Genomic DNA, 21976 nt, shown 5'->3' on the forward strand with positions numbered 1-21976 from the left:
GGTAAAATATACACTATACAATTAACTTGCTTCCTTCAAACAGCAGAACTTAGGTGACCGACTGATACTAGAAGAGATAGGGGATGCAAGAGAAAGGAGGATGTTGCAGAGCCCACCACAGGTGGGCAAAGTGAGTGCACCCAGGGGCCTCCTGGAACAGTGAATGGACACGGGAGGCTGCACCACTCAGACACACGACAGAAGTCTGGGCAAGTGGGCCGACTCACTGAGTCTCTCAGTCCTGGAGCTGGAGAGCAGTTTCCCACCAGCCACACACAGCTCTGCTGCTCAGCAAGACTATCTTTTCGGCACAGCACAAAATGCTCACGGCACTTGAGTGAAGTATGGTGTATCCTGCTCAGAGGGAGTGGAAATGGTGGGGAACCAGGAGGAGTCACCGAGCATCCGCACCCTTTGCCCCCAGCCTCGGCACCAAACACTCCTCCTTACTTCGTGGTAAGTGTCCTCAAGCTCCCCATCATAGATCCAGCGGTAGAGGAAGCTGAGCACGGGATGAGACACCAGGCTCAGAATGTGCTGCACCAAGGACCTCATATAGGGGTCTCCCGTTCTCGTGTAGGCATGGACAGCAGAGGCCAGCTCACCTCCTTTCCTTCCTGGGAAAACACAACACCCAAGTTTACTTCACAGCACAAACCTGTCACTTAACATTAACCAAAGATGGCCAAGTAACTGAGATAAAGCGTGTCTGCTTTCTTCGGTCTACACCACTTTGGTACCTAGACACAGCAGCAATAAGCAATGCGTCAGGCCAAGACACCAAGACCCTGCCCAGGGCTTCACCCAACATCAGTGGTTTCCCTCTTTTTGACTGCTAACAAGTGTTTCAATTCAGAGAGTAGCAACAAGTGACTGGTGACAAAATCTAGATCTTACGTGGCTTTTCATGCCTTCTTGACTGAGCCACGCTAAGATTCACACATCGTATTGTAATTCAGCATGATGTAAGATTAACAAGAACTAAAGTTCTAAGAAACTAACGTTCTACACTGTTTTGGAGTTCACTACGCTAGTCTCAATTCACTTTCTTCACCCTTAACCAGCAGCAGCACCATCTAAGACCCTGTTCCACGCAGACAAAGCAGCCCTGAGTGCAGGCTGAAGCAGGCAAGTGGCAAACTCAGGTCCAGAAGCAAAGGTGCAGGAAGCTTCCCAAGTGACACAGCGGCTCATGTTGCCCTGCGTCACTGCTGTGGACAGACTGCTCTGCCGTGTGCACCAGGGGTGGTGAGCCTGGGACCCAGGATCTGTCGGTGGTTCTCACAGCAGCAGTGCCACCAGGATGGGAAGAGGACAGGTCAGACAGGTAGAGGACAGCAGCAGGACTTAGGTGACCCACTGATACTAGAAGAGATGGGGGACTGCAAGAGAAAGGAGGATGTTGCAGAGACCCAGCCATGGAGGTGTGCAGTAACTGGACCAACAGCAGAGTTTTATTTGTTGTGCTCAAAAACCTTTTTGAGAAGTGCCAGGAGGTGAGGGAGGCGGGCACAGACTGCATGGTGATAAACCTGGACTCAGATATGTAAGCTCAGGTCCTGAAAACCATACAGCAGAAGATGGCGGAGTGTGGGGAGCTCCTGCCAGGGGCAGATGGCTGGCTCTTCACATCCCATCAAGTCCTAAGAAGCCTAGGATGTAACAACTACCAGGATCCCAACATCACAAAAGAGAAAGGAGAGGGTCTTGGCCAAGCTGGGACAAACTGTGAGGGGAAAATGTCCAGCAGGCAGCCAAAACTACAGAGGCTAGAGCTCGGGAGGGCCTCGGCTGGACACATACACAGGAACGCCACCAGACAGGTGGAGAACAGGGCAGAACCCTGCCTCAGAGGAGTGAGGACGACGGGGAGAGGCAGGGAGGCTGCCCAACAAGAGGCCAGGCAGAGAGGAGCACAGGAGGGTCCTGCATCCAGAACACATGCAGTGACACCTCCCCTCCTGGCCTTCACCTCGGGGACATCCTAAGCCTCCACAAGGACACACAGGGACCACACTGGCCACGAGTCGCCCTCCCTGTAGGCGCCGTGTCTACTAATCTGCATTCAGTGAAGGTACTTTTGGCAGCTAAGGATGCAAAGGGTCAGGGTACTAAAGCGCACCGATGGCCTGCCCTGCAGACGACCTTCCACCAGAACACATCTGGGCACACACAGATACAGAAGCACCTTGGCAGTGATCCACCAGGGCTGCAAGGGTCTTGAGTCTTATTTTGGGATCATATGTCCAAACCAGCAGGCGCCGTAGTGTTAGGCTACTCTCAAGTCCCAAATTCACCCCCTGATCGTCCTCTAGCTGTAGCTGAAAAACAACATGGAAAAGTTTAGGCACAAATTCTAAGTTAATTCTAAACAGTACAAAGTGAACACAAAGAAACTACACTTGTGATTAAACCAAAGGTCCCCTTTGAAAAAATGATAGTACTTTCAAGGACAGAGGGTCTTTAAATGATAGACAAGACCCTGAAAATTAACAATTAATGGGCTCTAGGATACAAAGAGACTTTATAGCCATTTGGACCTAACAAATCATATTATGAAACAAAATACAATCATTAAAAGTATTGTATAAAGTAACTTAAAAAACTGTCTATGTGGTTTTAATTTTCTAACTCTTCAAATCAGGAAGAAATCAAAAAATTTTTAAACAGCTTACCTGGGAATGTAAAACGGAGAGTAGGCGGTAGTACTCCTTGAGCTCTTGGTGCAGAGCGGCACAGAAGCTCTGTGGGGAGCAGAGAGTCACCGGGGTGCCCCACCCCTGCCCCCACCCCCACCCCCGCCCCGGCCCCGGAGAGGCCAGGGCCAGAGCAGAGGCAGCGAGCACACACTGGGGCAGTTCTACCTCAATGCTGCTTCTGCCAATGTCCTCACACAGTTCTGACCCCACAGTGAGCCCTTCCACATGACAGGAAAGGGGTAGTCTTTAGTAAGACAGCGTGGACTTTGCAGCATGGCCTTCAAGAAGCTGAAGGGCAGTCACTTCAAAGAGCCTTTGCTTTAGGCCATGTCCCCTCAGATTTTTAGCGTTAAAACCTAACTTTAAGTTTCTTAATTGGCAAAATTTAAAGAGTGGTAACTCAGTACTGACCCAGCTGTGCTCTGGCCTGCACCGCTCACTCCCCATCCACAGCTCTGAACCTCTGTCCCACTGATGGCCGACAAGTGGCCACAGCAAGGCGGCACTGTCAGCGCTGCAAGGAGGGCTCCCTGCACCCGTGCACAGCCTTCGAGCAGACCTTGGGCACAAACTGCAGGCTACGACAGAGCATACCCTGGGGCAGTTCTACCTCCCACAGCAGCCCACCAGACACGGTCTGCAACAGATAGAGCCTGTTCTCTTGAACACGCGGGCTCCTTACGTCCCTGCATATTTTAAAACAATTATAATCACACAAAATAGGGTTTATTTTGCTATATTTATGCTTTGTGGGTTGGGAACTACTAAGAATACTTTCATGTCTGTAGCTCTAAAAACAAACATTAAAATACTGATTTTAAAAACACAAAACATTTCAAAAGAGACTTTCAAGATAAAATGCTCTAGTTTGGGGAATCACAGACCTTAGGGTTAAGTCCTGGCTCCCAACTAAGGCCAGACCCCACTGTCCCAAGCCTGGGTGGCATCAGTTCCTTGGAGGCAAATGAGATCAGGAAGGAAGCACGGGATGCAGGGTGGGCACCGGGTGCTTAATGAACTGAGGGTCCATCTCCTTAGGCAATGTCCACAAAGGAAAAGTCATGTCATTTACTCAGGCCCAGAACTACATGGTACAAAACCCTGCCCTAGCTGTGGGAGCCACTCGGAATGATTCGCGCCTTCCATCCTGGAGTGAAGAGGCTTTGACTGTCACTACATCTCGCAGTGACCTGGACACTGCCCTGGTCCCAAAGGTTGAGGACGCATCTTCAGACATAGGCGTGTCACCCCATGGATTGAACTACGCTCACCTGTTCTTTTGTGATATTACCCCTCTGCCCTGCTTGGGATAGAATGTTCCATGGAAACGCCCTTTGTGTGTCCCCTTCTCTTGCTCTGCCTTTGGGTGTGGCCTTCCTAGATGTCAACCTACTGACATCACGTAGCTAGACTCAGCCCCCTGAAACCTGACCCCTTGCCTCACTGAATGGCTTCTCTTCAATAAAAGGGTTCAGCACATGCTCTCTCTCTTTCTGCAGACCCTTAAGTGACCTGACGAGGAGCCGTCACAAGACCCCCCAAAAAAAGGTATCTCTGTCTCCTGTGTGGTTATTTTGTGCAGCCCAGTTCCCCTGGAGTGACCCTGAGTGTTTTTGTAGCGAGGAAGGCGACACCTAGCACCTCAGGGCAGGCACACATACACACACCCAAAAGTTTAAGAAATAGAGAAAAAAATCCTGACCACAAGAAACCATCCAATCACCACCAGTCATGAAGAGTATGAACAGGATTACATAAGTTAACTGTGAAGCCCAGGAGTGCTTCAGCACCACGTTCAGAGGGCAGCCTGCAGCCAGCTGAGGCCCCTTCGCCAGAGTCCTAAGGTTCCTGCGTGGGAGAGCCAGACACTTCTAGACTCAAAGGGGGTACTAACCACATAACAAGGACCCCCCAACTGGCACATAAGATCGCCCTAACCAGAGCATCAACCATTCTTCTAACCAGATCAGTCATTACTTCTTGAGCACAGTCAATCTCGAGTACCAGCCATGCCACCCTGCCATGCTGCTCCTCACCAGCTGTGCTATGGTGTCACTCTATGCTTACAGTACACAGCCGCCTTGTGATTCTCTCAATAAATTTTTGGAGGTAACACTGGTAATGATCACTACCCAAGAATCAAGTTGTAGGCAAAAATCTTTTCTGCTAAACCACTGAGAGGAGGAGGGCCTGTGGAAACATGCTCAAACTTGCTGCGTCCTGGGCCTGGGGCTGGGGCTGGGGCTAGGGCTCAGCGGTAGAGCGCTTGCCTAGCATGTGTGAGGCGCTGGGTTCAATCCTCAGCACCACATAAAAATAAATAGACAAAATAAAGACATTGTGTCCAATTATAAGTCAGAAAACACTTGCTGCTTCCTGCCAGGCTCCTGTAGGCAGCAGGGGGAGGCAGCTGGTGTTCCTCTGCAGAGTCCGACCACAGCCCCAGGCGGCACGATGGGCTCCCAGTACCGGCACCTGCAGCACGCAGACATGGACGCAGGTGCTGCCCAGAACAACTGCATGTCACGTCGGCCGTGTCCTGGGAGCTGCTGCTCAGCAGTGGCAGCAGCAATGGGGCAGGCCCTCCTCCCAGGCTCCCTGCTCGCAAGCCCACCACTTGTGGGCCCTTTACAGCAACGGCTGGTCCTTCTGTGTACGCCTCGCATGCTTTCCACTCCCTGAGCACATGCACCCTGACTGATGCCATCACCGACCACCAAGGGGGCTGACCTCGAAAAGGGTTCTCCTTGTAGCCATTTCCACAGTCAGACCTTAAGTAGATCTAAGCATTTTCAAAGATAACAGTAATGAACATACCTGACCTACAAGTCCAAAGGAACGGTCCAGACTCCTCTGGTCAGTGTACTTTCTGATTTTATTATGTAACCATCCCAACTCAGCAAGTCTGACTGCCGTGTCCCTCAAAGATTTACTTAGGTTTGCCTGAAAAGGAAACACATCAGAAGTTAAAAATGAAGAACCAATACTAGAGTCTTCATTATCATTCTCCTCGACCACTTGTACTCTTAACAGTATGATTCTCAGGCTTCAGCATGTGAAAGCGAGCAGTACTAACGCACCATCACAGAGGGCAAGGACAGCACAGGGCCAGCAGGGAACGGGGAGCCCTGGAGGGAGTATGAAGCCATGGCGTCACCCTGTGCGGTGCCTGTCTGTGGCCATGACTGATCTTCTGAGAATCCTGTGTCAATGGCAAAGTGCCAAGCTGACCCTCTGTCCTCAGGCACCTCTGACTGCACTGCTGCAGCCACATGGCCAACCCAAGGAAAGGAAGAAAGCACTGCCCAAAGCTGGAGCCAGATGGGACAGGGAAAAGGCCAGGGCCTCCCGGTGCGACCGGCCTGGTGCACCAATTCCATAAAGCCCCAGGAGCACCCTGGAAGGGAAACAGCTTACTATTTGGACTTACGACACTTTTTTTCTTTTTGAATATTTAAACTAGATCACTCATTACCGTACCTTTCCTTCCACTTTATAACAATTTTCAGTGTTGTTCATTTTGATATTTTTGCCATCTATGCCCTGGAAGACGTATAAAATGTCTCTCACGAGAGCTGCTTCAGTAATTTCCATAGCACCTGTAAAATGATTTTTTAAAGACAGTAATCACTAACAGACACATTTTAAGATGAAATAAATTTCATGACATGATTAGCTCTGGGTTACATATTTGTAACAAGCTTCAGATGAAAAGGTGTGAGTTTAGGAGAAACGGGCCTTCTGAAAGGCAACAGAGCCCCTCTTCCATGAAGTGCCCACTTTGAAGGACAAAGCTCCATGTGACCAACAGGCCAGCAGCATAAGCCAACCAGAGGAGACAACCAACAGAGGTGACCTCTACCACGCAGGTCCCCTGCACAACACGCACTCCAGCCTGGGTCCTGCCACACCACTGAAAAGTAGCTCTCAGTGCAAACAAGCCTCTGCTCGCTGTGACTCCTTAGAACAAACGTAAGTCAAACTGGGAGACAGGCCCAAAATAAGGATAAGGAGGCAGAGGCACCCACAGTCCAAGATACTGGTGCAGGAGAAAGAGGCCTAGAGACATGACCTGGGATCAGTGTTCCCAGAGCCAGCCCAACAGAGCACAGGGCGTGCGTCCAACAGTGGGTGGGACGTGCTACGAACACCACCTGCAGCAAGCTGAGTTCAAGTCCTATCTGAACTGCACACAGCTGCTACCCAGGCCACCTGACTGTCAGTCCTCTCCAGCAGTAACTGCGGGTCAGTCTGTCTCCTCTCTGCTTCTGCCATCATGCTCTGTGCACGTGAAGCTGCTGGGGGAGGGGGTGCAGAGGGAGGACGACACAGGACATGGACTCCATGTCTTCCTTAGGAGGAAAAGGCCCTCTGCCTCGGCTCCGGTCCTGCCCAGCGAAGTCCAAGACAGCGACACAGGCACACGTCTGTGCGGCTTGTGTCCATGAGATGGGTGCCTCCCATCCACTTACTTCAACCCTCCACCCTGAGTCCAATGTGTCTCTCACAAGCAGCACACAGTCTGAACAGGATTCTTTTAAAAACAACTCTCTCTTCAACCAAGTGCTATGTATTCAATGCAGTTACCCCCAGGTCGGGGTTTAGAGTAGGGCGGTCTCCACCCATCCCCTGCCCTTTTTTCTTTTGACCATCTCCTAATTCTCATGGATTAATCAAGGAAACCTCGCAAGTCCACTTCCACTCTTGCTTTGTCAAGAACACAGGCTAAAGGCACTGGCCAGGGATCAGGAGTGGAAAGCAGCACTGACAGGTCAAGACGCTGGCATACTAAGCACCAGCAACATGCCTGTGCAAGCTGCTGTTAAACAGCAGACCTCTTTGGGGCTGAGCCTGCTGCAAAAGCCACAGGCTCCTGGACACCCTCAAAGCTCCAAGGCAGTCCTTGGCCTGCCTTCTGAGCAACCTCAGAGGCAGCAGGCTGCAGACCAGAGGGGAAGCCCGCTCTATGTAGTGCCTCAAGAAGGACACTGATATTCCTTTCACCATCCAGCAAACTGTCACCGAGTTTCTTCCACGCTCTGGGCACTGCACTAAGCACTGGCACTGTGACAGAGACAGACAACCTTCATGTATCTCAGATGGGGAGGTCCGAGTGGCCAGCCCAGGAAGAACAGAATGAGACAGGAAAAGAGCTCTGATGAGGCTTCCCAGGAGGGATAGCAGGATGAGAAAGGACTGTGATCACTGGCTGAGAAGCAGAGGGTTGCAGGACAAAAAAGGGGACATGAGGTGACACCCTAAGATGCTGGGCCCGATCAGGCACCTTCACGACACAAAGGAAAGACCCCTGGGAACAGAGGTGCTGAGGGAGGGAAGAGAGCTGCTAGACCCCTCACTCACCGCCCGTCTCTCCTTCTCTCCTCGACCTCGTCAGGTTGCGAGAAACAGCACTAGAGACACCCTTTGAGGGAGGGGTTTGCGAAGAAGGCTGGTTTGCAGTTAAAGTCCATGCAAGACGTGACCCCAGCTGCTGTCGAAGGCAATCCCCGACTCCCGGAGTTTGATGAGACTGTCTAGAAAAAAGAAAGTAAGGTTTATATCTTGAAGTGACCATGCAACTCACTGAGGAGAAAAGCATCCCAGAAATTCCCTTTCAGTTGCTACACTGAATCACATTAACCCTTTTATGAGATGGGAGACCCCACGACTTCACCCAATCAAACATCACCACAACCAGTCCCAGCCCATGGACACTTGGACCCACCCCTGCACACACACCTTTCTTCCCCAACCATTTCTCTTTAATACATGAAACACATTACCCACGAATTACCACTTTGGAATTCTCAACCAAAGAGTGGAAGTGGACTTTACTTCACGATCACTACCTTTCACTCACTCCACAGTTCCTGAGCAGAGGGGTTTAAACACCTGGAACCCGCCCATCTGCCTGCCCCAATCACCTCCCGCCCTCAAGGTGCTCACTGGGAAAAGACATTGCAATTTCAATCAACTTGGAAGATGGGAAAATGCAGAAATGGAAGGCAAGCTGCAAAGGTCAAGGTAGCAAAGTGACTTGAGAACACTTCACAGCTGCTTCCTAGAAATCCAAGGACCTGACAGAAGTTTCCAACGACATACACTCGGACACTCCCAACAAAAGTGCCCCTACCAGGGCTGCAAGACACGAGCAGCTCCGCTGCCCTTGCTGGAGGTCCAGAGCCCTGCAGGCTGCTTGGAGCAGACAGGGAAGGGCAGTCCCGGAACAGCTGTGCTTGATCCTGTCCTCAACGGGGGAAGCCAACAACACTCACTCAGACTGTGTCTGTGAACACAGCTGCAGACTTAGAGACTAATTCTAAAAGTTAGCTGTATGACTTTCTGAATCATCACAATAACCACTCCACATCCTGAGACACAAATGAGAGTGTCAGCTTACACTCTGGGCCAGACCAGAACTTCAGATTCGCTCTCTTGCAGGCTGTTTGTAGATGTGTAGTGAGCCCCTAGAGAACACTGCTCACGTGTGACCCATGTGCTGCATATGTTCTGTCTTCTGATTCCTTGAACATGACTTTTCATCTTACAAAACAATTTATGATTCTACTGTGCCCATGTGGGAAACGCCATATATCTGATATTGATTCCTGATCACTGTTCTAGAAAATTACCCACTTCTGACCATCTGTTTTACTGAGATTTCCAGAAATGAACAATAGCAAAAAGCAAAGCCATCTGATTACTTGCACAAGAAACATCCTTAAGATTGGATCTTAACAAAGCTCTTAAGGCACATTAAAGACACTGGCACCTTCCTCATTCTCAGTCATGAGCTCACACTCCCTCAAAACATAACCAGAGTGGATGGCATGTTCCACTCCAGAGGCTACCTCACAGCTGTGCAACCCCGGGGGGCCAAGGTTCCCCGCTCCTAGGCAGTACCTTGGCCAGAACCGTCTGCCTGAGGATAATTCAACAGTATCAATTATTGCTGAGTATTACTCATCACCAGCCCAACACAACTGGCCAGGGTGATGACCTGAAGACGCGACCTATGGTGCAATATCAGGCTTGGTTGAAAGCCCGGGACACCTCAGCTCTCCTACACCAGGAGAGTGTGCGTGCAAGCATGCTTTACCCTGGGAGGAGAGGCTGGGGCGCAGGTGCAGGGCCATTGAGGGCACACACGCTGATGCTGCTGATGCCGCTGCTGCCCAGGCTGCCAGAGCTCTGCGCCGCCTGGGTGCCCCGGTCCTGGTAATTCAGGGGCAGGGACTGAGGCCTGGCGCAGTAGTAGGGAGTGGAATGAGCATCTCTCGGCAATGCCTGTGCAAACAACGAGGCATAGCTGGACACCTGAAATGGAAGTGCACTGAGGTGAGCGGATGCACGACCACAGACGGGTTCTCCCAAACCTGAAAGGGCATTGGCATGCCCCTTCCTCCATTGCTGGAATTAGATTTTAATTTCACATTTATTAAATAATTTAAGCAAGATGCTTTTTAATAGCCAGAACTAACAAAGCTTTACAAGTTTCTAAAGCCCCACAACCACCACAACGTCTGATGACCAAACACTTCATCCCCACTCCAGGCTGAGCGAAACGTGAGCCAGGCTGCATCCTGGACCTCACCTGGTGACGAGCCCACAGCGCACAGCGAGGCTTTAGAGAGACATGCAGCCACCCCACCCCGTTCCTCAGCCTGGGTACTCTCACGTCTGCAGGACGAGTTTTTCTGGACTGAACCAGGGCACTCTCACAAACAGCACAGGCATGACGGAGCCGTGTGACAGCATGAAGCCCACTGGGACGTCAAGAGGAGTGTGCCCAACACCTGAAGAAAGGCACAAGGAACTCCCCTGGGCCTTCCATGCATCTGTGCTAAAGTGGTAACTCACAAAGCCCAATCTTAAAACCACAACTTAAGCTCGCCGCACACTGTTACAGGAGAAGGACATAATCCTAAAATAGAGCTTAAGGAAACTGCACACTGACTAAAAAGGCCCTTAAAAAAGAAACTGCCTGACCCCAATGGCCAAGCCAGCTCCCTGCTCTCTGCTATCTTCTCAGCTGTAGAGGCTGATTCCTTCCGAACCTGACAGACCGTCCCAACACCAGGGACACTCACCTTGTTTGCCTGCCTGCGCGGGTCTTCACTGAGGTTCAGCAAGAGGTAGAGTATTGACCATTTATTTTTCAAAACTCCCTGTTAAGAAAAAAATTAATACTAAAAGAACTATTTCATATAATTTTCAGTTTTATTTTCCTCTCTCCTAAATATATTTCCAAAATAGAAAAGCATTTTAAAATTCCCCTGGTGACGTCACTCTGTACTCATTTCACATGTCATCAGTACAGCTACCATCAGAAGCTGGAGATAATGTTCCCGAATCACATCCTTGGGTCCATGTTAACCATGCTAACAAACTCCAAAGTTCCCAATAAGAACGAATCTTGACATTACCCTACTTCTGAATAGCAGTATTGTCTCCTCTGAAAAAATCTGAAGAACCTCCCAAACAGTGATCATAGTACAAATGCCATCATAAAAGACACGCGTTGTTTTTTCTTTATCAATGTCTCGCTTAGGTCTGAAGTGTGTGAAGCCTCAGGAGCATGCGGACCTTGTGCGCAGCACCTGGCTGCTAGGATCACTGGCCCCATGTCCCCACGAGGGCTGGCACTTGGGCCCCATTCTTCTCCAGTCCTGCTCCACTCATCCTGGTCCTCAACCCCGTTCGCAGCCAAACCTCAACCAGCTTCACCTCAAATGTGCACAGCACCTCCTCTGTTCCAGAGCCTCACGTCTGGACACACAGGCTAGACACAGACACCTTCATCTACGGGACCCACTGCCAGGCCATGAACACTTGCAGCATGCAGACTCTTTGTTATATAAAACATTCCCGAAAATTTATTTGAAGAATAAGCTCATCCCAGGTATTTAAATTACTAACTTATAAAACTGATTTACATAAACATTTTCCAGAAACTGAACCAATTCCCCAGCTGAGCAACAAGAAAAAGAAAGAGCCCCGGCCCTGATGGAGTCTCAGCCTGTGTTACAGCAAGCAGGCGGATTACACAACAGCACCCAGGGCTCTCAGAAAGGCGGCCACTCAGGTGAGACGGGAACTGTAGTCAGAGTGCAAGCTGGAAGGGGTGAAGAGTTCTGAGCAGGACACAGGAGCCTGCGGAGGCCTCCTGCAGGGAGCACACCCTGCTTCACGGAGGGGTGCACAAGGCGCTAGAGGCAGCAGGAAGACGGCAGCCACCTGGGAACACACACCTGGGAGCACACTACCCCCTGAAGGGCACCTGACCTGGGGCTCAGGGGCTTGCTCAGGCCAACACTAGCACTCAGGCAACCTCTCCCCCAGATCCCACTTCTCTAAAGATTCTGGAGCAGTCAGACAATAGCAGCAGTTGCCATTTAGAGATGGTCCACAGGATGCAGGTACTTCACCTACAACACCTCCTGCCACAACAGAATGTATTCACTTCATTCCACAAATGAGAGAAACACAGACAGCAAGCCCAAATAATCCACCTACATCACAATGCTGCATGCCAGGATTCAAACCCAGGTCTGCCCGACTCCAAAAGAGGATGACTTGAGAGGAACAGCCCACAAGCCTCGGGAGTCAAGATGGCAGTAGCCTAAGAGTTAGCACACACCAGAGAGGGGACACAAAAGAGAAAGCGCAGGGATGCCCAGAGGCACAACTAGGAACCGTGCCCCGCTCAGTTCTGAGGATGCCTGGCTGCAAGTTCCAGTGGCCTTTCCTAAGAAACATCTGACTGAAGGTGTCAGTGGGCATGGCCATAGGAAAGCCCTTCCTCTGCAACAAAGAGCAGGTCCAGACACCCGCTCTCCCAAAGAGGGGTTCCTGAACAGAGGGGAAAAACCACAGTGGGCGAGGGGGTGTTGGGACTGAATGCAGGGTGCTCTCCCACTAAGCTGCACCCAGCTCTTTGTATTTTGAAGCAGGTCTCACTAAGTTCCCAGGCTGGCCTAGACTTGTGACCCTCCTGCCTCAGCCCACCCCCACCCCCGGGGTTACTGGGACTGCGGGCGTGTGCCACTGCACCCCGTGACTGACAGCTTCAACAGAGAAGAGCAGGTGTCAAACAGCCAGGGTCAGCTACTGAGAAGCACCTAATGAGCACCTGATGTATACTGAGTAAGACAGTAACTAGGAAACAGGAGCAGGAAGACAGCAAGACAGCCAAGCCACGGGCCAGGAAGCTCGGCACAGCCTCCATCCTCCCCACTCTGGCTGGGGCCTCAGCCACCTCCAGCTGGAGCCAGAGGGCAGAAAGCAAGGGACCTGGTGGTGCAAACATAAACAGTCTCAGCTCTAGCAAGGATGTTTTAAACTACCCCTGCCACCGCGGACTCCAGAAGCCAAGAGGCCTCGATTCAGGCATCAAGCTTCAGGGGCTGCGTGTAAACGAGATTTTAAATGAGATGTGTCAGACACCACAAGATCTGGGAACACCAGAGCAGCTGCCCCACCAGAACCAGCATGGCTGGCGTAGCGTCCTGCGGGGCAGCGCCCACCCCCACCGAGGCCTCCTCCTGCCCGGTCCCAGCTGCAGTGTGCTTCTATTCCCCAAGCAAGCCACTCCCCTGTCCTCAGCCCTTCCTTGCCAGTCACACCTATACCCACTCAGGGTCCCACGTCCCCACCCCAAACCTGGACCCTCCTTTCTCTAGAGCTAAAAACCACAACAGCAAGCTGTACTTTAGACTTTCCTTCCATGGCAGGCATAGCAAATGCAGAAGAGGGTCCCACACGGAGAAGACAGGATAGAAAAAATACCAACATTTGTACTTTGGAGCCAGATATTTTTAGAAAAAAGATGGGATGGCTACTTTGCACTTGAATGACTAGTGTTATGCTACCATCTCCTGGTATTTTTTATGTTTCAGCCACACAATGTAAAAAAATCACCCAAGTTAGTTTTCTGGGCTAGCCCTAGGAAGGCAGTCATCATTTCAGAATATTGATGTTTAGAAAGAAACAAACATCAAATTCCAAACAAAATTCTGGGAAACAACTATTTTAATTTTTAATTTATTCTCATTAGTTATACAAGACAGTAGAATGCATATACACAATGGAATATTACTCAGCCTTAAAGAAAAATGAAATTATGGTATTTGCCAGTAATGGATGGAGCTAGAGAATATCATGCTAAGCGAAGTAAGACAATCCCAAAAACCAAAGGTAGAATGTTTTCTCTGATATGTGGATGCTCACTTACAATGGGAGGGGGGTGCAGTAAAGATACTTTGGATTAGACAGAAGGGAGTGAAGGTAGGGGAGGGGGTATGGGAAGGACAGTAGAATGAATCAAATGTTATTACCCTAGGTACATATATGACTACACAATCAGTGTGAATCTACACCATGTACAACCAGAAAAAGGAGAAATTATACTCCACTTATGTATAATATGTCAAAATGCATTCTACTGTCATGTAGAATGTAACTAACGGAAAACCACCACTTTAAATCACAAAGTTCCTGAACATATTTTCTTCCAATGGCCTATATCAACAGACACACAGGTTTCACAAGATGAGATCCTCCAGGTGGGGATCCCAGCAAGGCTAAGCATCTCAGGAACGTGATACCTGATAGTACATCTTTCTAACACCCAACACCAAGAAGTAATTATTTAAAAAAAAAAAAGATTTAAGAAAAACAAATAATATCACTGTTAGAAACAATCTGTCTAGAAATGCATGTACAAAAAAATTTCCTATTTCTCACTTTGTAAATGTTATCAAAGATGAAAGAGTACACTTAAAACCGTGAATCCAAGTAAAATGATCTGAATTAAGGAATGAGAACACCCTCCTACCCTATTGTCTCTCTGTTTATCCTGAACAAACCAAGTGCTAAGGGCACAACCACCCTCTCTGAGATACCCTCTTGGAATTAAAATGCTCACACAGCACATACATTTAGGCTTGACTTAGGACAGAATATATGTAGAGAGATGAAGATTCAAAAATAAGAGTTTAGTTACTAGTCACATTATGCCAAACTTCACAATTTGTGTCGTTTCAACTTCACATTTGTGAAACAAAGCATTAAACTTCTCTGAACTCACTTTTTGTTCTACAAAAGGACAGAGAAAGCTAGTGAACTCAGTTCCTTTATAGTCAGAAATCTCACCTATAATTTTTTTTCCCTGCAGGTCTGGAAATTGAACCCAGGGCCTTATGCATAAGTAGGAGAGAGTTCTACCCCTGAGCTACACCCAGTCCTCTCATTCAATCATCTTATTGGCAAAGTCTTTCATAAAAATAACAGGTTAGGGGCTGAGGATGTGACGTGCTTGCCTGGCATGCATGAGGCACTGGGTTCGATTCTCAGCACCACATTAAAAATAAAAATAAAAAAATAAAGATGTTGTGTCCACATAAAACTAAAAAATAAATATTAAAATATATGTATATCAGATTAGAGAAACCATTAATTTTCAAGAGTCAGTACCAATCACAAAACATTCAAAATTTTTTAAATAATTCCCTATAAAGGTACAAATTAGGACACAACAAAGTGCATCCGAGAGGAGCTTTTACTGCTGTGTGGACCAGCATGCCTGCTCAGAGCATCATTAAGACCATGACACAACCCTAGAGCCTTCTGAGTCCTTTTCAGGCCAGCTCCATTCATCTTCATAAGCAACTTCACATGAAACCCAGCTAAAATTCACTCGGGGTGTTAGAAAGGGGCTGGGGCTCAGCAGTAGACCACTTGTCTAGCACATGCAAGGCCCTGGGTTCGTCCTCAGCAACACATAAAAACAAATAAAATAAAGGTATTGTGTCTAACTACAGATAAAAAATAAATATTAAAAAAATACAGGGAACATTATTACAATTATTTCGTCCACTAGGAAGGCCTCCCCACTCATGGGCTGACTCTCACCATGAGTGCCACACCTGCCAACGCAGCTTCTTCCCACCTGCGCGTACCTGGGAATGAAGTTTCCTGTGGAGCTCTGAAAACAATGCAGCATCTGCCTCTCTCCTTTGCCGAATAACTGAAAAGAGAGGAAAGAAATCAGGCATGTTCATCACACGCCAAAACCCACTATTTCATCTATGCTAAAACAACACAAAGGAGTGACACTTTGGCTCTGAAAAACTCTCTGATACTTATAAAATATGGAAAATATTAGGCTGGAGTCAAAGCATTTATGTGAAAATTGCTGAACAGAAACAATGGGATCATTTAGAGTCTACTTACTTACAAATATTAATTAGCAGTGAGGCAAACTATCATCAACTTAACTAGTTAATAATACCTACCTGAAAAGAAGAATGGAAAGTAAAAATACCTTGAATCCTAAATTCTAAGGACAATAAAGTACAACATTCATGACAGTTTACCTGACTTAAAAACTACCCTTACAAAACATTTTGTTAAGATACACAGCGATATTTCATCATTTTAGAGTAAAACACAATAGTCAATTTTTAAAATAAAAATCAAAACAGCTTGTTAATTTTCATATTAATAAATGAATCTAGATATTCAGTTACACGCACAAATCATGTGAAAGGAGTGACAGCAAGCAACAAGTCCCCCCACGTTCTGTCACGGAAGAGAAAAGCCATGGGTTGGCTGTGGTTCCAAAACTCAGAACATGTTCGTTTCAAAAGCCAGCATGTAACACTTAAAAAAAAAAAATACTTACGTTCTTTCTTGATTTTCTCAGCTACCAGAAATTCATCTCTTTCAACAGTTGGGGCAAAGTTGCTGCCAATAACTCGCACAGCAAACTGGAACTGTTGGGCTACATCAGCTGAAAGAGAAGCCAAAGGGTGCAAATTATTGCCACAGTCTGGCTGGGCACAAACAACCAGGAGGTCACGAACCACTTGTAGATTCAAGCAGGAACGAACTTTATTCCCGAACCCCCGCGAACTCCACTCGAACTCCGCGAGACTCAACGGGAACTCCATGAGAACTCAACAAAAACTCCGCGAGACTCAACGGGAACTCCATGAGAACTCAACAAAAACTCCGCGAGCACTCAACGAAAACTCCACGAGAACTCAAAAGTGGTGGGCACCCGAGGCAGCAGGATCCGCCCCTTCTGGCAAAATGCCAGGCACCATCTTGACCTGGCCGTGGCTCTCAACATCTCCCCCCTTTTGTTTAATGAAACAACAAGTATGTGGCTTAGGGACCGTGCCTGTCTTAGGTTGTCCAATACTACATATGGTCCTTACCCATCATCGGATGAGCTGACCTCAGGCGTCAGCCTCCTGTCTTAGGTTGGTACCACTGCAATTGGATCTTACCCGTCACTGACTACCAGCCCAGCATTTAGCCATACTTGTGGATAGTAGTTTTTACACAAACACCATAAACAACCTGCTACAAGCAGAAAGGGGAGGATACAAAATGCCATGACACCAAGCCAATTGACGGCCCGTTTTAGAAAACTTGTACCACCGATGACATCATCAGCAAAGATACCCCGGCACTACCACAATTCACTACACCAACACATAGTTCACAATGCATACAAGTGATACATAGGCCAGGCAAGTTTTGCAAGCAGTTCAAAGTTGAGGAATCCATTAATATATCCATTTCCTCCAAAAGTAAATCGACTCCTTGATTGAGCATCACTTGTTGAGTTATTGTTCACTGATGTATCAGTTTATACAGTTTATTGTGATAGCAATCGCAGAAGCTATAGTTTGGTTTTAAGTCATGCTCTAAAAGATGTCTTCACCAGCACTGGGATGAAGATAGGAATTCTGGCAATGATGGCTAAGAAAAAATTATGTAACATTCTAGCGGGCACTAAAAAAAAGCAATTTTCTAAACAATTTAGTATCCTGAATACAATTGGATATAATGAAAAGGAAAGGTGAAAGTAAACAAACAGATCTGTTAACCACATTTTAAAACAATCCTCAACAGCTGTTTACCCAATTTAAATTAAACCGTTTAAATCAGTGAATAAAAAAAAATATTTGGATCCATTTTTTCATGAGCGCTCCTCATATATGATATATGGACACACGCACATACAGACAACAACACATAACACAAGTGTGCACACATAACACAATACATACAACACATAATAGAAAAAGCCTTGTAGCATTTCACAGGTGAAATCTCCATTGCAATGTTTAAAAACTCCACAGTCAAAAAATAAAACTGATCAGAAAAACATTAACCTAGGTCTATATGAGCTCAAAAAACAAAATAAAACTTCAAGATGTGGGAAAGGGCAATAATAAAATAGATTGAAAAAAGCATCCTGGTTACCACCTGGGTTTGACTCTTCTTTTGATATCCCATCCTTTTTCCTGTAACTTGCCTATGGGTCTGAAGGTATTCCCACAAGCAAGCCCCAAGGTTTCTTACATCTGAAATAGGCCTTAATGGTGTTCATTATTCATTAGCTTCCTGGTGTGGGAGAACCACTGTCACAGATGTAAGGATAGCCAAACCAGAGTTCTGGATATCAGCTGTTATGGATTTGAGTCAAATCATCTTCTTTTTGGTCTGTAGAAATCGCTTTGGTTAGTCTCTCTGGAATCCAAATCAACTGCTGTTCTCCCTGTGGAAACACACAAACAGATCTCCGACCCCAGACAATCACTGGGTCAGGACCTTTCCATTGTCCTATTAGAATATCCTTCCAAAGTACCTTAGGCTTATGTACATTTTTTTGGACACATATGCCTTTCTGCAGCACTAAGCCCTGATGAATCCAAATTTAAAAAGTTTAGAGTAAAATGGGTTATTTTAAGTTTATCTTTGAGGGATATATACCCCTTCCAAATTCACTCTTTTTGCTTTAATAAGTACATTTTAATAGTTTGATGAGCTCTTTCAACTATGCCTTGTCCCTGTGGATTGTATGGGATTCCTGTTATGTGAGTAATGCCAAATGATGAGCAAAATTGCTTAAAAGAGGTAGAAGTATAGCCAGGGCCATTATCTGTTTTTAACTGTTTTGGAACGCCCACAGTGGCAAAATTTTGTAAGCAATGAGCTATAATATCTTTAGATTTTTCTCCGGCATGAAGGGAGCCCATCAAAAATCCAGAAGAAGGATCAACTGTAACATGCAAATATTGTAATTTTCCAAATTCTGGCAAGTATGTGACGTCCATCTGCCAAATATGGTTAGGTATCAGTCCTCTAGGATGGACTCCAAGATTAACTTGTGGTAAAAAGGTCACACAATTTTGACATTGTTTTATTATATGTCTGGCTTGTTCCTTAGTTATTTTAAAATGCTTTTGTAAAGTATTAGCATTAACATGAAACCTTTTATGAAAATTTGTAGCTTCTTCAAATGTAGAGAAAATATGTATGTCATGTGTAGTTTTATCTGCTAAATCATTGCCCAAACTAAGGGCTCCAGGCAATCCTGTATGTGCCCTGATATGTCCTATAAAGAATGGATCTTTTCTGTCCCAGATTAGACTTTGTATAGTGGAAAACAAAGAGAATACAGTAGAGGAAGGGAAAATCCTACCAGCATCTTCAAGGGATACTATAGCATTAACTATATACTGACTATCAGAAAATAAATTAAATACAGAATCTTTAAACATCACAAAAGCTTGTGATACTGCAATAAGCTCTACCTTTTGAGCTGATTGTTTGGGTACTAAAAAATGTAAAAGATTGATCAGGGGTAACTACTGCTGCTGTACCATTATTTGACCCATCAGTGAATATTTTTGGAGCATTCAAGATAGGTGTTTTTCTTGTCATTTTTGGAAAAACTACAGGATGCGAAGACCAAAAAGACAACAAAGGGTTAGATGGTAAGTGATTATCAAATGAAATATTAGATTTGCACATGACTATTGCCCAAGTATTTAACTCATTAGCTAACTCATCAATTTGATCCATAGTATATGGAGTAATAATTCTATTGGGAGAAATTCCAAACACTCTCTTTGCTGCTTTTATTCCTTTGAGTATCAATTATCCTACAGCCTCAGGATACCTAGTAAGAATAGTGTTAGGAGAATAAGATAAATGTATCCACAATAATGGACCTTTCGCCAAAATACTCCTGTAGGAATATTTTTTGTTGGTAGTACAATAAATAATAAGAGCAAACTTATATCAATTCTATCCAAATGCATATTTTCCATATATGATTCAATGATTTTTAATGCCTTTCTTGCTTCAGGCGTTAACATGCGGGGAGATTTTGGATCTAATGGACCTTTCAGGATATCAAATAAAGGTCCTAACTCTCCTGTTGGTATGCCTAGATAAGGCCTTATCCAATTTATGTCTCCTAATAACTTCTGAAAGTAATTAAGTGATTTGAGTTGATCTACTCGTATTTGAATTTTTGGTGGACGGACCATGGTTGAGGATAATAGAACTACTAAATAATTAATTGGAAAATTTAATTGTACTTTATCTATTGCTATCTCTAGATTATAATTAATAGGTTTGTAAGTGTGGCATAACATTCTAGCAATGTGTTTTTATCTTTGTGTGCTAATAATACATCATCCATATAGTGAAACATTTGTAGTTCAGGATTTTGATTTCTAAGTGGCTGGATTGCTTTGTTAACATAAATTTGACACATACTTGGGGCTGTTAGCCATCCCTTGAGGGAGTACTTTCCATTCATATCTCTGATCAGGACCTTCATGATTTAGTGCAGGGATAGTAAATGCAAAACGTGGACTATCCTCAGGATGAATTGGAATTGAAAAAAAAAACAATCTTTAATATCTATAGCTAAAATATACGAGGTTTTTGGCAAAGCAGACAATTGGGGAATCCCCGATTGAGCAGGTCCCATAATAACCATCTCATTATTAATGGCACTTAAATCTTACAATAATCTCCATTTGCCAGATTTCTTTTTAATGACAAAAATGGGAGTATTATGGGGAGATATGGAAGGTTGTATATGACCCTCCGCTAATTGTTGTTTGACCAGGTCATGGGCTGCTTGTATCTTTTCTTCAATAAGGGACCGCTGAGGAACCCATACTGGTCTTTCTGATTTCCAAGTAAGTCTCAGTGACACCTCCTGAAAACCCAATCCATGTCTATCTATTTCTTGATCTATTTGTATTGGTGCCACTATACTTTGTCCTTTTTCTCCTAATCTTTTTCCTTTCCTAAAACCTTGTCTAGCCATAATAGTGGTCACATTTGGATTGATGTTATTTGTTAATGTCAAACCTAATTGATCTAGGACATCTCATCCCCATAAATTTATAGGAAAATGGTCCAATACATATGGCTGTATAGTTCCTTCACATCCTTCAGGATCCTTCCAATCTAATACCATTGCACTTCTATGGGGATTAGTTGCCACTCCTAGGCCTTGAAGCATTTGAGTGGCTTGTTGTAACGGCCAATGTTTTGGCCATTCTTGACAAGATATGATGCTAAGGTCAGCACCTGTGTCCAGTAGACAATTAAACTCATGTCCTTGAATATTTAGTTTTAGCATTGGGCGAGAATCTAAATTTAAAAAAAGCATAGCCCAATCTACACCTGTGGAGCCTAATCCCCTGGAACCTCTTTCTATAGTACTACTGGAAAATTTATCATGTAGGCGGGGTATTATTAATAACTGTGCTATTCTATCTCCTGGTGAAATTACTGATATACCCTTTGGAGAACTGGCTATAATTTTTATTTCACCTTCATAATCGGGATCAATTACCCCAGGACTTATCATAAGTCCTTTTAGTGTTGAAGAACTGCGTCCCAATAATAAGCCTACTGTTCCTTGGGGAAGAGGTCCTTTTTACTCCTGTGGGAATGATTTGAACTCCCATCTCTGGAGTTAGTACTGCTCTGGCGGAGGCGCAGATGTCCAACCCTGCGCTCCCTCTGGTTTGTCTAATGAGGGATCTAATGGATAATGTGTCCTGGGCACTACCCTGATGGTGTTGCTGCGTTCCTCCAGTGCCCCGTACATTTGTATTCGTGGGCCCCGGAGCATTGGGCCCCCCTGTCGGTTTTTTGGCAATGGAGCCCGATGCTTTTCTCCACAATATCGTGGAAAAACACCTGGTCCTTGTCCGTTTTTGATAATGGAGGACCCTCTATGGTGGTTTGAGAATGGCATTCATTAGCCCAATGTCTTCCTCTATGGCATCGTGGGCAAATACCCAGTATTCTACCCCTTTGATCATACAGTTTTGTTAAACCCTATTCCTATGGAGCAACTCCTTCTAAAATTCCTGTTTGCCACAATTGTAGCATGTTCTTGGCCTGGCACCTAAAGCCTGTTGTACTGCAGCTGCCAAGGCTTG

At 46.1% G+C, this 21976-nt stretch overlaps 1 protein-coding gene across 2 annotated transcripts in view; it reads right to left on the bottom strand.

Moving 5' to 3' along the window:
- Positions 1–21976, bottom strand: part of Tubgcp3 (tubulin gamma complex component 3) — a 72778-nt gene that overhangs the window by 40542 nt on the left and 10260 nt on the right. For both annotated transcript variants that reach the window (XM_027938789.2, XM_027938788.2), the window contains exons 2-11: positions 16384–16491; positions 15659–15726; positions 10790–10867; positions 9799–10016; positions 8061–8233; positions 6180–6298; positions 5517–5642; positions 2676–2744; positions 2189–2321; positions 451–617 (exon numbers count right to left, since the gene is read on the bottom strand). In XM_027938789.2, coding sequence (XP_027794590.2) covers positions 451–617; positions 2189–2321; positions 2676–2744; positions 5517–5642; positions 6180–6298; positions 8061–8233; positions 9799–10016; positions 10790–10867; positions 15659–15726; positions 16384–16491 — 1259 coding nt within the window. The remainder of the gene's footprint in view (positions 1–450; positions 618–2188; positions 2322–2675; positions 2745–5516; positions 5643–6179; positions 6299–8060; positions 8234–9798; positions 10017–10789; positions 10868–15658; positions 15727–16383; positions 16492–21976) is intronic.

This window comes from Marmota flaviventris, chromosome 4 (assembly GCF_047511675.1).
Source record: "Marmota flaviventris isolate mMarFla1 chromosome 4, mMarFla1.hap1, whole genome shotgun sequence".
NCBI lineage: Eukaryota > Metazoa > Chordata > Mammalia > Rodentia > Sciuridae > Marmota > Marmota flaviventris.